This window comes from Herpailurus yagouaroundi, unplaced genomic scaffold (assembly GCF_014898765.1).
Source record: "Herpailurus yagouaroundi ecotype Mexico unplaced genomic scaffold, PumYag 77, whole genome shotgun sequence".
NCBI classification, from domain to species: domain Eukaryota; kingdom Metazoa; phylum Chordata; class Mammalia; order Carnivora; family Felidae; genus Herpailurus; species Herpailurus yagouaroundi.
In genome coordinates, this window is record NW_024412388.1 from 87,723,073 (window position 1) to 87,735,847 (window position 12,775).

The following is a 12,775-nucleotide window of genomic DNA, read 5'->3' on the forward strand; positions in this document are numbered from 1 at the left end:
AATGGTAAGAAAGAAAGGACACCTTTTTTTCTGGTGAAGCTTCCATTTTGATGGGAAGAAAGAGGACAAAAGAAAGAAGCAAATAAGGAATATATCAGGTAGGAAAAATTTTAGTGCAGATATTTAAATAGAATAATTTGATAGTGACTCTGGGGCTGTTTTAGATTGGATGAGTAGGGAGGACCTTTCAGAAAGGGTGATACTTAATCTGAGATCTAACTGACAAGAAGCCCTGAGACCATAAGTTGAAGGAAAGGCCATTCAGACAGTGGATCAGCTAGGAGAAGGCAGCATCTTAAAGCTGGGGGTATGAGTTAAGGAGTCTGACTGTCTAGATTTGGATCCTGATTCTATCACTTACTCTCCAGGGATCTTTTACAGTTTTTAACATCCTAGTGTCAAATGGATAACAACAGTAATAATATCTATTTCACAGGGTTATTGGTAAGTTTAAATTACACACACACACACACACACACACGTGAAGATACACACGTGTGTGTGTGTGTGTACAACTTTAAAAAATGTTATTCTTACTGTTTTTGCAGAGGCTCTATATCTGGGCATACTTGGTGAGCAAGAGAAGCAGAAATTTAAGAAAAAAAGGCCAGTGTGTCTAGGGCACACTTGGAAAAGTAGAAGAGGTTGGAGAGGTGTTCCAAAAAATAAACTTTTGTAAAATCAGAATATTTGTATTTTATTCAAGCTATGATGGGAAGCTATCAGAGTCGTAAGAAGATGGGTGGAGTGAGAGTATGTGAGCTACATTTAAAAAAGATCACTCTAGCTCGTATAATGGAAATTAATTATAGAGGGAATACAGTATAGGCAGAAAAGACCAATTAAGAGATTGGCTCATTTGTCCAGGTGAGAGATGATGGAAGTGGTGACGGGGATAGAAAATAGTAGATGGCTTGGGTTATGGTTTTTTGGGGATAAAGTTGATAGGACTGGCTTCAGAAGAGATGTTAGGATGTAAAGTGAAAAGAGAAACTGAAGAAAACCTTAAATTAAAAAGATAGTCCAAGATAACATCCAAATTTTGGCTTGTTCAGCTGGGAAGATTGTAGTGCCATTTACTCACATGAAGTGATTAAAGAAGAAATGGGTTTGAGAGAGAAGATCAAGAATTCAGATTAAGTTGTTCATGATTAGTATGCGTTCCAGTGGAGGTGTAAAGAAGAAAATATAAAAATCTAGGGAGCAGAGACACCCTTTGAGACACAGTTTTGAGAGTCTAGTGAAAGGCAGAGGCTAAATACTGCCTTAGAGGGAGGGCATATACAGAAAAGACAAAAGACATTTAGAACAGAGCTCTGGGGCATTGCAACCCAGCAAAAGAGCCCCAAAGAAGCTACAAATGGGACTTAAAAATAGTGTCGTGTTAAGGGAAGAAAAGACAACCTTTTAAGAAGGATGAAGTTCTGACTTGGGGGGGATACCACTGAGATATCTAATAAAAATAAGATAACAAAAATGACCATGGAAGTTAGTAACAAGAAGTCACTGGTGATCACAAGAAGCAAATGAAGACAGTGTTAAGAACAGAAGCTGGATCACAATTGGTTTTGAAGACTGTAAATCAAAGCTGCACTATTGAAGATTCTTTCAAAGGAGAAGCAACAGGGAGATGGGGGTGGAGAAATATTGGGCCATGGGAACTTTTTATTGTGCTGGTGCTACTGTTTATTACTAAAGGCAGACAAACTTTTCTTAATCTAGTAGAGAGGGAGAAACTGAGATGGAAAAGAGAATAAACAAATGAACCCCATGAGTGGATGGTGGTTTAATCTATTTAGGCACCATGAGTAACCATACTCTGTCCTTCTATACTTTTTTTTTTTTTTTTTTTTGGTTGGGGGAGGTGTCTGTGTTTTTACTTCCACAAATTCCCAGAAAATTTCCAAGGAAATGTTGTTTGTGTAGTATATTCCATTCAGGTTAGAATGCTGAGGTGGGTGTTAGGAAATCTGGTTCCTGATCCAAGCTGCAGCGTTAAATCTCATGTAAAATTGGATAATGCACTTTGTGGAGTGGAGTTTCCTCATCTCCAAAATGGAAGTTCTGAGGCTTGCCATTTTGTTATTCTAATTAAGAGAACTTTGGACATGGAATCAGCAGACTTTTTTTTTTTTTTTTTTTTTTTTTTTTTTTTTTTTATATGTTGCTGAGAAGAAGGTGGTATTTGTGGTTGTGGTAAAACATACACACCATCAGGGTGATCATGGTTGTTGCCGTCATCATCTACTCTTGGGAAGCAAAAAAAGCAGGGCTCTCACTGTTGATTTCTTTCCAGTTGAAGTTTATCTTCCAAATAGTTACCTGATTCTAAGCTAAAATTCATCCAAAAATTAAGGTTCAGGAATTTATAAACAATGGCTGGTTTTTTAGATATAATTTTATGGATCTTAGTGTTAAGTAAACAAAGGTATTTTCAGATTCTGATGGAGTGCAGAAATTGTAAAAGTAAAATAAACAATAGAAGTCATTTCTAGTTCTTGGCTCCCATAGACTAGTTTTTGTTCAAATAAATCATTATCTTTCTTATTTCATTCTCACTTTTTATGAGGACAAAGCCAGACAGAAAGGATAATTTCCCCAAATGCCTGGAAGACCAATGTTCCTGCAAAAGTGGATGGCAAAGAAGGAAGTTAAGAGTTTTGCTTCACTGATTTTTATCCTGCTGTGTTTCTCCGTCTACAGTGAGACACATGAAAATATTAGCATTTTGTAATATATTGCATGTGTATGGTTATGTATGTTCACAAAATATGCAAATAACTGAGGAAAGTGACTGTTTTATTTTCTGATGACTTGTAGATCTTAAACTTTTTATAATCAGTTGCGATCCGTATTTATCAATCAGTGGCTTGGGGAAAGCTATCATTTGGGATTCAGTAGATCTGTTGTTTGGATCAACGAAGCATAAAAACCATCTGTCTTCTGTTTATTTCTTTAATATATAATTGTATTTTTAATATCCTGGACTAACAGTTTCTGGATTTAAATCCTAAGGCTATGCCCATGTAAATAAATTAAATGGAGTAGTGAATATATTTATGACATTATGTTGTTTCTTTTTACGTAAGGCCATTGGGGAACTCATTTAGCAAGTAGTAGATATGATTTGATCTTTAAAGTCTATTAAAGCTACTTTAAAATAAGTGTGTCCCTACTTTACATAGTGAATTCAGTAAAGTATAGTAAAATCTGTGTGTATTACTTAAACTTTTATTTGCATATTTAATCCTACCCTTATACTGCTGAGAGAAAGGTGGTGATCATGATCGATATAATCGATGTAGTATCGGAGATGGCACTAGAATGAATTTTCAGTGGTGTCTAGTAAAAAAGATCAAGAGTAACATATTTCTAAATACTTTCACTTTTCCAAAATTAACAGTTTTAAACTTATTAATTATAATTGACGTTTATGCATGTGTATGATTCTGTATAATGATAAATATACTCAATAGGTAGTTGAGGAAAGTGACCATTTTATTTGTCTTGATTTGTTTCATGAAATATTTTTAAAATTGTGTCAACTTTTTGTGGAAAAGAGCTTATACTATGAACATAGGTTTAAGGAGAAGTCTATGTAACATCCAGATTGAATGAAGAACTAATTGTATTATGAAATCCCAAACAAATTGGCAGTTGATGCTTGCCTCCGAAAGCACAATTTTTATATCCTTGAACGTCTTATAATCTAGTTATGATTTAGGGCAATGTAGGACATAAAAAGGAAGATAAATAATAAAAAAGTTTATGGTAAAATATACCTATTACCCAAAAATGTGCTAAAATAGCTAGGTTCTGGGATTCTGGAAGAATGTGTCATCACCAAGTACATGAGTAGGAGCAATTGTATTCTGTGTTACAATCTAGAATTTTAGGGAGTGTAGGGCTGTCCTTGGTGAATGACTCATTTGAAGATCTCAGTTTAATCCATGGGATTATTTTTGTTAATTTCCCCTATTAGATTTCCAAGTTAAATCTCACAGTTTGACTTTTCTGTTAATTCCTGCTTTCACTGAGATTTTCAATGTCACTTGTTTTAATTGCTAGGTAGAACACAGTTTCATGTGTTTTATGTGAAATGTTGCATTGCCATGAAGAAAGAACAGATGGCAACAGAAACAAAGGTGAAAAAAGGATGTGCTTTTGTTGTCTTTTTTTCCCCAAAAGATTTTTGGTTTTGTAAAAGATACAGATGTTTTATATATTTGACATATCTTCATTTATTTGTCAAAAGTAACATAAAGCTTTTTGCTTTGAAAATATTTGCTCTCAAACTCTCTGTAGACACTAATTTTTACCCGTTATGTTATTGGTGTTTTATGATACTTTATTCAGCTGGAATAAGACCTAGATGGCCCCTGACCTCTCAGAGAAAGGACAACTTGTCTTTAAGGCGGTAAAGATTTAAAAAATTTAAAAAAATGGCACATTTTTCAGAAAACTTCCAAGTTTCATGAGAAGTGGGGCAGGGGAATGTGGAAGACTATGCCAGGAGAATCCAGCCACATAAAGGAGCAGTCGGAGAGGGCTCCACAGAAAAGTTGGTGCCTCGTGTAAAATGCAAAATCATTCGAATTTGGATAGGTAAAGTGGAAGAGCATTCCATGAAAGGGGAGAAGAAGGTCAGTGTCCAGATAAGAAAGCACGCATGCCTGAGGAACTGAAAGATTGGGATGGTTAAAACTTACAGTGAATACATGGGGAAAACTTGTGAGAAAAGGGCTAGAGAGTTAGGCAGAAGCCATGTCATCAAGACAGACCATGAAAAGCTATTTGGATTTAATTTTTAAAGAAAATCATTTAAACATAGGTGTAATATGACGAGATTTGCATTTGGAAAAGACTACTCTGAACACCTGTGGTGGAGAGGGAATAACTTCAGGTAAAGGGGAGTGGGTAGGACGCCATTGTGGCAATGCAACTGAGAGCATGAGGAAGGCCTGTCTGGATTAGGGTGGTAGAAGTGAGGAAGCAGGAAAGAGGTGTTTTTGAGAGATTGGTTGGAGAGAGGAATGATGTGTGAGTGTATGTAGGTGAGGTTTAGGGAAGAATGAAAAAGGACTCTCTGGCTCCTTGCTTTCTACATCAAGGAAGAAAGCTGGGGAAGAAATCTGCCTTTGAACTCAGAAGGGCTTGGATTTAAATATGTTGCCTCTAACATGCACTTTTGGTAAAATAATTTAAACTGAGTATAAATTGCCAGTAATATTGCCTAACCCAGAGTTCTTGCAGCAGTTAGACTTAAAACATGTAGAACATCTGGCCATACTGCTAGTCAAGCAGTATCTCTCAGTACTGCTGTAGTGAGCTACTTCTGTGCTCGTTGTCACCACTGAAATGCAGGCTTCTTGACTGTAGAGGGAGACAGTCTGCCTCTCATCTTTGTATCACCAAATACCTACCAAAGTAGCAGCACATATCGGAGAGTCAATAGATACTTGCTGAATGAGCAAATAAGACTATTTACACATAGACAATTTGGTTTCCCTTTTAAAATTTAATTTGGCATAAACATGGCAAAGACAGTAACCAAATGTCATTATTTGTGACCTAAAGTTTTGAGTGCTATGGATATTTCTGTTGAACGTGAAGCCTCAAAACTGTTAGTGTTAATAGAAAGATGGCATCCTGTGCTTCACTAGATGGCACCACACCATTGCCCTAAAGTAGAACTAACTTGAGGGAGTAGGGGGGCAGAGAACTGATTATAATCCACATTAAACACCTGTTGATGATCTCAGGGTGTGTGTGTGAGCTTTAGGTGTGCTTTTTCCATCAGATTCTCACATGCGTATAATTATACTTTGCATGTCTAAGAATGGGATACTTATAAGATTAAGCACAGGGGACTTTACTCAGTCTCTCATAGGAGAAAATTAAGCGCTTAAGAAAGAACATTACTTCATTCAGGCCCCTAGAGTGCATTACTGTTGAAGCCCTCCCGTCCCCCCGTAATTTCTACTTTCCAAAACTTTAACTCTCTAGTAGTAATAAGCTGAATGGTATCCTAGTGCTCTCAATGACTTGTGATTCCTTCATCACCTTATTTACTATTTAAGAGTAACTTAGACCTTGCAGGCAATGAAGCTAGTTTGTCTTTTAGTATCTTAAAATTTGTGTGATCTACAGTGTGACATTTTCCCTAAAAGCAAATTCATTGAAAAGGTGAGTGGAAATGCATTCATCATTGTTGAAATTTTATTCTGTTTCCTCAATCCATTTCTGCCCTCTGCTAATTGGTTGTTTGTGTTGAAAGGCTTTTGTGAAGAATGAAGATGCCGCTGATGGATGAGCCTTCCTGCTCTTCTTACTATATTGAGGATACTATAATTATCCAATGTCCCACTGCAGATCCAAAAGCAACTGGATTTTAGATGCTTTTGGAACACTGAACCCCTGATGTTTGTTTTTTCTTTACATGTCGTGTTAATGGTCCTGATGTTAATACCTGTTTTCTGAGTCAATGTGATCTGATATGTTGATAATTGGGCATTTAGTTATGAGTTGATAGTAGGCATGGTGTTAAAAGATCATTTGATCCAATCTTTATTAATTTCCAGCAAGTATAAATACTAAGTAGTATTAATCAAACTAGATCTTAAGACACCACTCACAATCATGTTTGTTTTTCTTCTGGAAATATACGTATGAGATACTTCCTTTCAAACTGGAATAATTTTTAAATGGACAATATGAAGATTACTTAATTTTTCAGGGACCATGTGACTTCATACCTCATAGCATTAGGGCTGTCTGTCTCTACCTGAACATGTTTTTTACTTTGTAATTAACAATTATGATCCAGTTGATAAATATCATAAATATCCTCATTGCTTAGGATACTCTCAGTAGGTAGGTTTGCTATTGGACATAAAAATGGTGTGACATAGAAAAGTACCCAGTTCTTGGGGAAAAAAAGCATAAATGACTTACAGTCATTGTTTGAGCCAGCCACTGGTCTCTCTACTAGGTAAGTAGGGATCTGAGGGCTGCTAATAATCCAGGAAAGAGTTTATAACATCTGAAAATTACTTCCAGTCTCTTGTAAGGTCCTATCAATGAATTCAAATAGCAACCATCTCATTAAGAAAGTTGAATACTGTTTACTGGTGTCTAATATTTGTATTAGTTGCTAGATTTTGTTTTTGATTAGTTAAAATAAAAATATTAACTAGTTAAAATATTAACTAGTTAATGCAGTTAATTGGACAGTCACATTCTTTCAACTTTGTTGTTTATGAAGGAAAACTAATAAAAAGAACCTTTGTTGTTAAAAAAAAATCTATATATTGTGGATTGCAGTCCTAAGGTTTAAGGACACCATAGAAACATTATCCATGGTTCAGTAAGGAGGAATAGGATGAATTTGTGTCCACTTAAATCAAAACCATTTTTCCCAAATATCATTTTCAATATTGAAGGAGGCTGTGTGTAGGAGTTATGTGTAGACTAAAAAACAAGCAGAATTATGAAAGAGCTGAGAGTTGTGTAGATTTCATTTCCTAACTGTGGTAGACATTATTTCCAGCTGAGTCAACTCAGAATGTATGTTAGAAGTGAAATTAATTTCTAAAATTGAATACATTCCAAGAATATTCCATGCCAGTCCCTCAAAAACCTGACTGGCACCCTTTAAGGTTCAAGGTGTTTACTAGCTAGAACTATTCTATTGCCTGTCCTTCTTTTAGTTGACTGCATGTATACTTAGCAGATAACTGGTGTCAGTATACAAAGTTGATGGCTTTGGTTTATTGTGAGATGCTAGGAACAACCAAGTGAATTGATTCTCAGGCTCTAGAGCGATTCATCTGTAACAACCAGTCCTCTTCCAAAGCAAGTAAAGCCCTACACAGACCAATCCTATGCACTGTTATTTACAGAAAATAGATATTTTTTAATTAAAAAAATGTTTAAGTGTTTATTTTTAAGACAGAGACACAGCATGAACAGGGGAGGAGCAGAGAGAGAGGGAGACACAGAATCTGAAACAGGCTGTGAGCTGTCAGCATAGAGCCTGGTGTGGGGTTCCAACCCATGAATTGTGAGATCATGACCTGAGCCAAAGTCAGACGCTTAACCAACTGAGCCACCCAGTGCCCCCAGAAAATCCTTAATCAAATATTTTCTGAGCTAATACAAATGCATCTGGATATTTTTTGTAACCCCCAAAGTAACTTAGATATTGAGGGCACTCAAACAAGTCTTGCCTTGAGATTTTCTTCTTATCTAGTTTGGTGGAGAACTTCATCTGGCAAACTATGTAACATGTACAGTGAGCCAAAGGTATTTCATGATTTAAAAATAAAATACAACTTGGGGCGCTTGGGTGGCTCAGTCGGTTAAGTGTCTGACTTGATTTTGGCTCAGGTAATTATCTCGGGGTTTATGAGTTTGAGCCCCGCCTCAGGCTCTGTGCTGACAGTGTGGAGCCTGCTTGGGATTCTATCCCTCTTTCTTCCCTTCCCCCTTCCCAAAATAAATAAATAAACACTAAAAAATATATAGCAGAATTCACTTATGTCAGTAATATTTACCTAGTGTATATTAGCAGTAAACTTCATAACAATTATAAAAGAAAAACATATAAGGAAATATTTAAGTGATACGTCAAATAACTTTTGCTTAGCTTAGTCTTAGTAAGTCCTATACCACCTGATTGAAATATGTGGCTAAGAAAGCTTTTTTTTTTTTTTCAAATAAGACTTGAAATAGCTAATATCTATTCTTTGAAATTTATAAATTGTTACTATATGACTCCTTGTAGGATTAATTTATTCAGCAAATACTCATTGAGTAATTTTTCTTTGTTAGGCAGTTTTCTAGGCATCGGAATATGCGATTTAGAGCGAGTATCATAGACATTGTTCTTGTTCCCATGGAACAAAAATCAAGGAAGATAGCCATCCAGTTACACATGCAATGATAATGAAGCATGAAAAGTGCAATCATTGGTGACCTATCAGGGTCTGGGAGCACCTAGCTGGGGCACATAGTATACATTGGGAGAGCAGTGAGGGAGTGTGGCAAGACATGACATTGAAACTGAGACCTGAAGAATGAATGGGAGTTTGTCTCATATGGCAAGTGTGTTGACACAGAAAGGATAAGCAGGGGGAAAAACTTTTCAGGAGAAGGGACAGCATCACAACACCTCCCTGCAATGAGAAAGTAGAGAACACACATGACGGGGATGTAGCGTGTGAGGGGAGGAGTGACAGGATGTAAGGTGGGAGAAGTAGGGAGGGCCGCATAAGCTGTGGACTGTATCACAGGATGTAAGGGAGTCTAGGAGATTTTCCGCAGTGCAAGGTCATTTCAGATTGAGGCTTCAAAAAATCCTTTTGGCAATAATGTGAACTATGTGTGAAGGGGTGCAAGAATGGGAGTCATGGAATCCACTGGAGTCATGATGGTTAGTAAACTAGTTAAGGTGAAAAAGTGAGCCTTGACTGATGAGGAATAAAGATCTGAGGGTTCCTGTGTTAAGCTTTAGGGCTTACGTTAATTGCCTTCTGAGTAATTTTGTTGGAATCTCTTGGAAACCCTGGGATAATGGTAGTGGGGCCTCTAATGTGGTGATTCCCCACATTTTTAACTGTACTGAATGCAACTTTTTATATCTTCATTCTTTTTTTCATTTGAATTGCATTTGTAAAATAGTTCTTAAAATATTTGTCAGCCATTCAAATTTCAAATGTTTACATTTATTCTCTGGAGGTGTCTTTAATAGAAATTGATGATCTTTTCCAAATTCTTTACTCCTCTTTTTAGTTTATTTTCTATTTGAGAAAAGTTTTTCTTTCCTTTTGGAGAATACTTTCCTGTGGTCATTGACTTGCCCTCTTTGTCATGTTACTTCATGTCGGCAACTAAAATATTCCTAAATGAACTTAATAATTCCTCTTTATTCAATTTGTGTCCACATATTTATTTTGCATTAAGTTAGAGACTAGTCCCAGGATGATTTCATCTGAAAAATTACTACCTCATGAATAAAATGGAAGAGTTTGTGAATTTAGACCAGGTTGAACCATTAGGAGTCAAGAGCTAGAGTCCATATCTCATGTTACATGCTTGGCCCTTTGCAAAGTAGTGAATATGTATTTGAGTAAGTGTCTCCCTTTTATTTCTTGTGTGGATCAGAACAGTCAAATGATGGCCACTGTCTATAATAGAGGAATTGCTTTTGTTTGATTTAATCCCTGTTGTTTCATATTTGGTCCCAGGGTAACTTTTTTCCTAGCCTCTAACTTTCTCCACTACCAAAAATGCCTCTCCTCCCCTCTAGTCAAGTGATGACTGACCATCCCATATTATCACATAGCCAATAGAATTGTGTTATTTCAAGTCACCAAATGGTAACAGGGTGCTCTGAAAATTAGGCAACCTTTACATAATACTGATTACATAGGCATGCTTAAGTCATTGAGGAATACTTACTTTACACTTAGAAAGCAGGCATCGGTTTCCCTGTAATAGGTATTCATGACTATTTGCAGAGCGTAGGAATGCAGTTTTCATTGAAACCACTTAAAAACACAACATGTTGTTGTACTCACTCAGCTTTTTCATGCAGTCACGAAGCCTGGTCTCTAGGCTAAGCACCCTCTGGTGCAGTTCCTCGTAGTCATAGGCACCGATTTCCTCTTGAATCCCAGTGAGGACGGCAGACAGATTCCGGATTTCCTCTTTAAACTGGGTGATTAACTTGGCATCTGTTTTGTACTGTTCTAGGACTGGGATCAAGGGCAGGAGTTCATCCATCTTCTCTTTCAACTCCTGCAAAAAGCAGGCAGCTGTTTTTGAGAGTCATTTAAACAGATCAAGCAGCTACATTCTTTTTAATATGATACCTAAAGGGGATTATTAAAACAGATTTAAAATTCCTTTTTTTGAAAATTAGAAGAAAAATTTTACTGATGTATAATCAGGATGTAACATTACATTAGTTTCAGGTATACAACATAATGATTCAATATTTGTATATCAAAGTAGATCAAAATCGTACTGATTTTTGGTTGAAATTAAGTACTGTGAAAATGTAAGTGGCTACTGTGATCATTAGTAGTAAATCCATTTATCCCAGTACTAGAACCTCTCTTTAAATGGTTAGGTGCTTTTCTATTAAATTGATCCGTATCATAATTACAAAAACTTCTTACAGTAGCATTTATAAGTTTGTGTTATTTCACTTTCTAGGAGCATTTTCTAAAACGAACAATGCAGTATTTATTTAGCAAATAAAATCAGGATCCATCTTCGATTATGAATTACTAGAAACAGGTCAAATATCCCATGTCAACTCTAATTACCCAATGACTAACTATCTCTGTTATGGGGGTACTTAGAAGAAATTTTGGATCCTAGAACAACAGCTTTTCTGTAACACCTAGAATGTTTCCATCTCCTTCCAGAGTGCTCAGGTATTCCTCACGCTTCTTAATATCCATCTTACCACAGTATCATTAGGAAGGTAAGTTCAGCAAGCATAATAAATCATGAAAAGCTTCTCAAATCTCAAAGAAATGCATGTTGCTGTTTACCATTTTGAATTATTACCCACACTCTGACTCCATTTGCCTTAGCATGGATAATTTAGAGCTCTTTAAGGAAGGCAGAGTTGCTTACTCAGGGAGTGAATTAACTCTCTTAACTCTTTCAGGGACCAAAGTGCTCACAGTTTATGTAACACAGGACCTAGTCGTACAGAGTTGTTCGAAACTGCAAAGTTGATTTTCATCTGGAGAACAAGAAGCATATTTGGCAACATGGTGTCTCTCATTCCTAGCATCATGGAACTGAGCCCCACCTGCAGTTTTTACTTTCAAGGTCTAGGTGTGTCACCTTTTCTTCTTTTCCTTTCATTTGGTGGTGGTGGTCAGTGAAAAGATTTCATGAGTGTGATTCAGTTGTGAGTTTTTTTACAGATGGTCTCATTTGTGGAAAGAGCTGTCACTGTGAGGATCATTTGAGAATAATCCATACGTGCTGTCAGGAACCATGTTGTACACTAACTAATTTAAGGAGCTGAAAATTGCATTTTAAAATTACATTTGGAAGATGTTATTACTATAAACGCATTAAAATAGCAGGAGCTCCCATTGCTGCCCTGATTTATGGGCTTAGGTTTCTTGTGGGGAAATTTCCACTCTTTCTGTAAGCTCAGAATTTTTTGAATTTGTATATATGCCCATGTTGAGTGGGAGGGACAAAGTCTTAATAATGAGAAAGATTTCATAAATATCACAATGAAAAGGTGGAATTGCATAGCTTTACTCATTTTGGTGGCTCATTTTGAAATAAACTTATTAGTTTGAGCATTCTGTGGCATCCCAAAAGAAAAACACAATTGCTTCATTATGATTTTAATAAGAGTTCTGTTGGTAGCCTTTGCTGCATATTATAGCAACAGTTACTATGAAGAGTTTTATGTTACACTGTGGGAATACTGAAAAGAGAGCAATTCAGTGTCACAATTTTGGTGACTTTTTCTTCCCCCTGAACCAAAAAAACAAACAAACAAAATAAAACTAGGTAATTGTATTTTTTTGGATCTTTTAAAAAATTCATAATTGTATTATTGGTAATGAGTTTTGAAATCCTGGATGCTAATCAGGGAACAGTGGAAAGTTTGACCAATATACATGTCAAATACTTAAAAGGTTAAAGGAGAATAGCATAGATCTTTACTTATTAATTTCTTCGAGAATTTCACCTTCTGCTGTGTTGTTCTTACAGTAGCACAGGTTGTAGC

At 36.2% G+C, this 12,775-nt stretch overlaps 1 protein-coding gene across 2 annotated transcripts in view; it reads right to left on the minus strand.

Annotated features, from left to right (window-relative positions):
- OLFM3 (olfactomedin 3) overlaps window positions 1-12,775 on the minus strand; it is a 208,113-nt gene that overhangs the window by 12,835 nt on the left and 182,503 nt on the right. For both annotated transcript variants that reach the window (XM_040471124.1, XM_040471123.1), the window contains exon 4: window positions 10,581-10,800. In XM_040471124.1, the coding sequence (XP_040327058.1) occupies window positions 10,581-10,800 (220 nt within the window). The remainder of the gene's footprint in view (window positions 1-10,580; window positions 10,801-12,775) is intronic.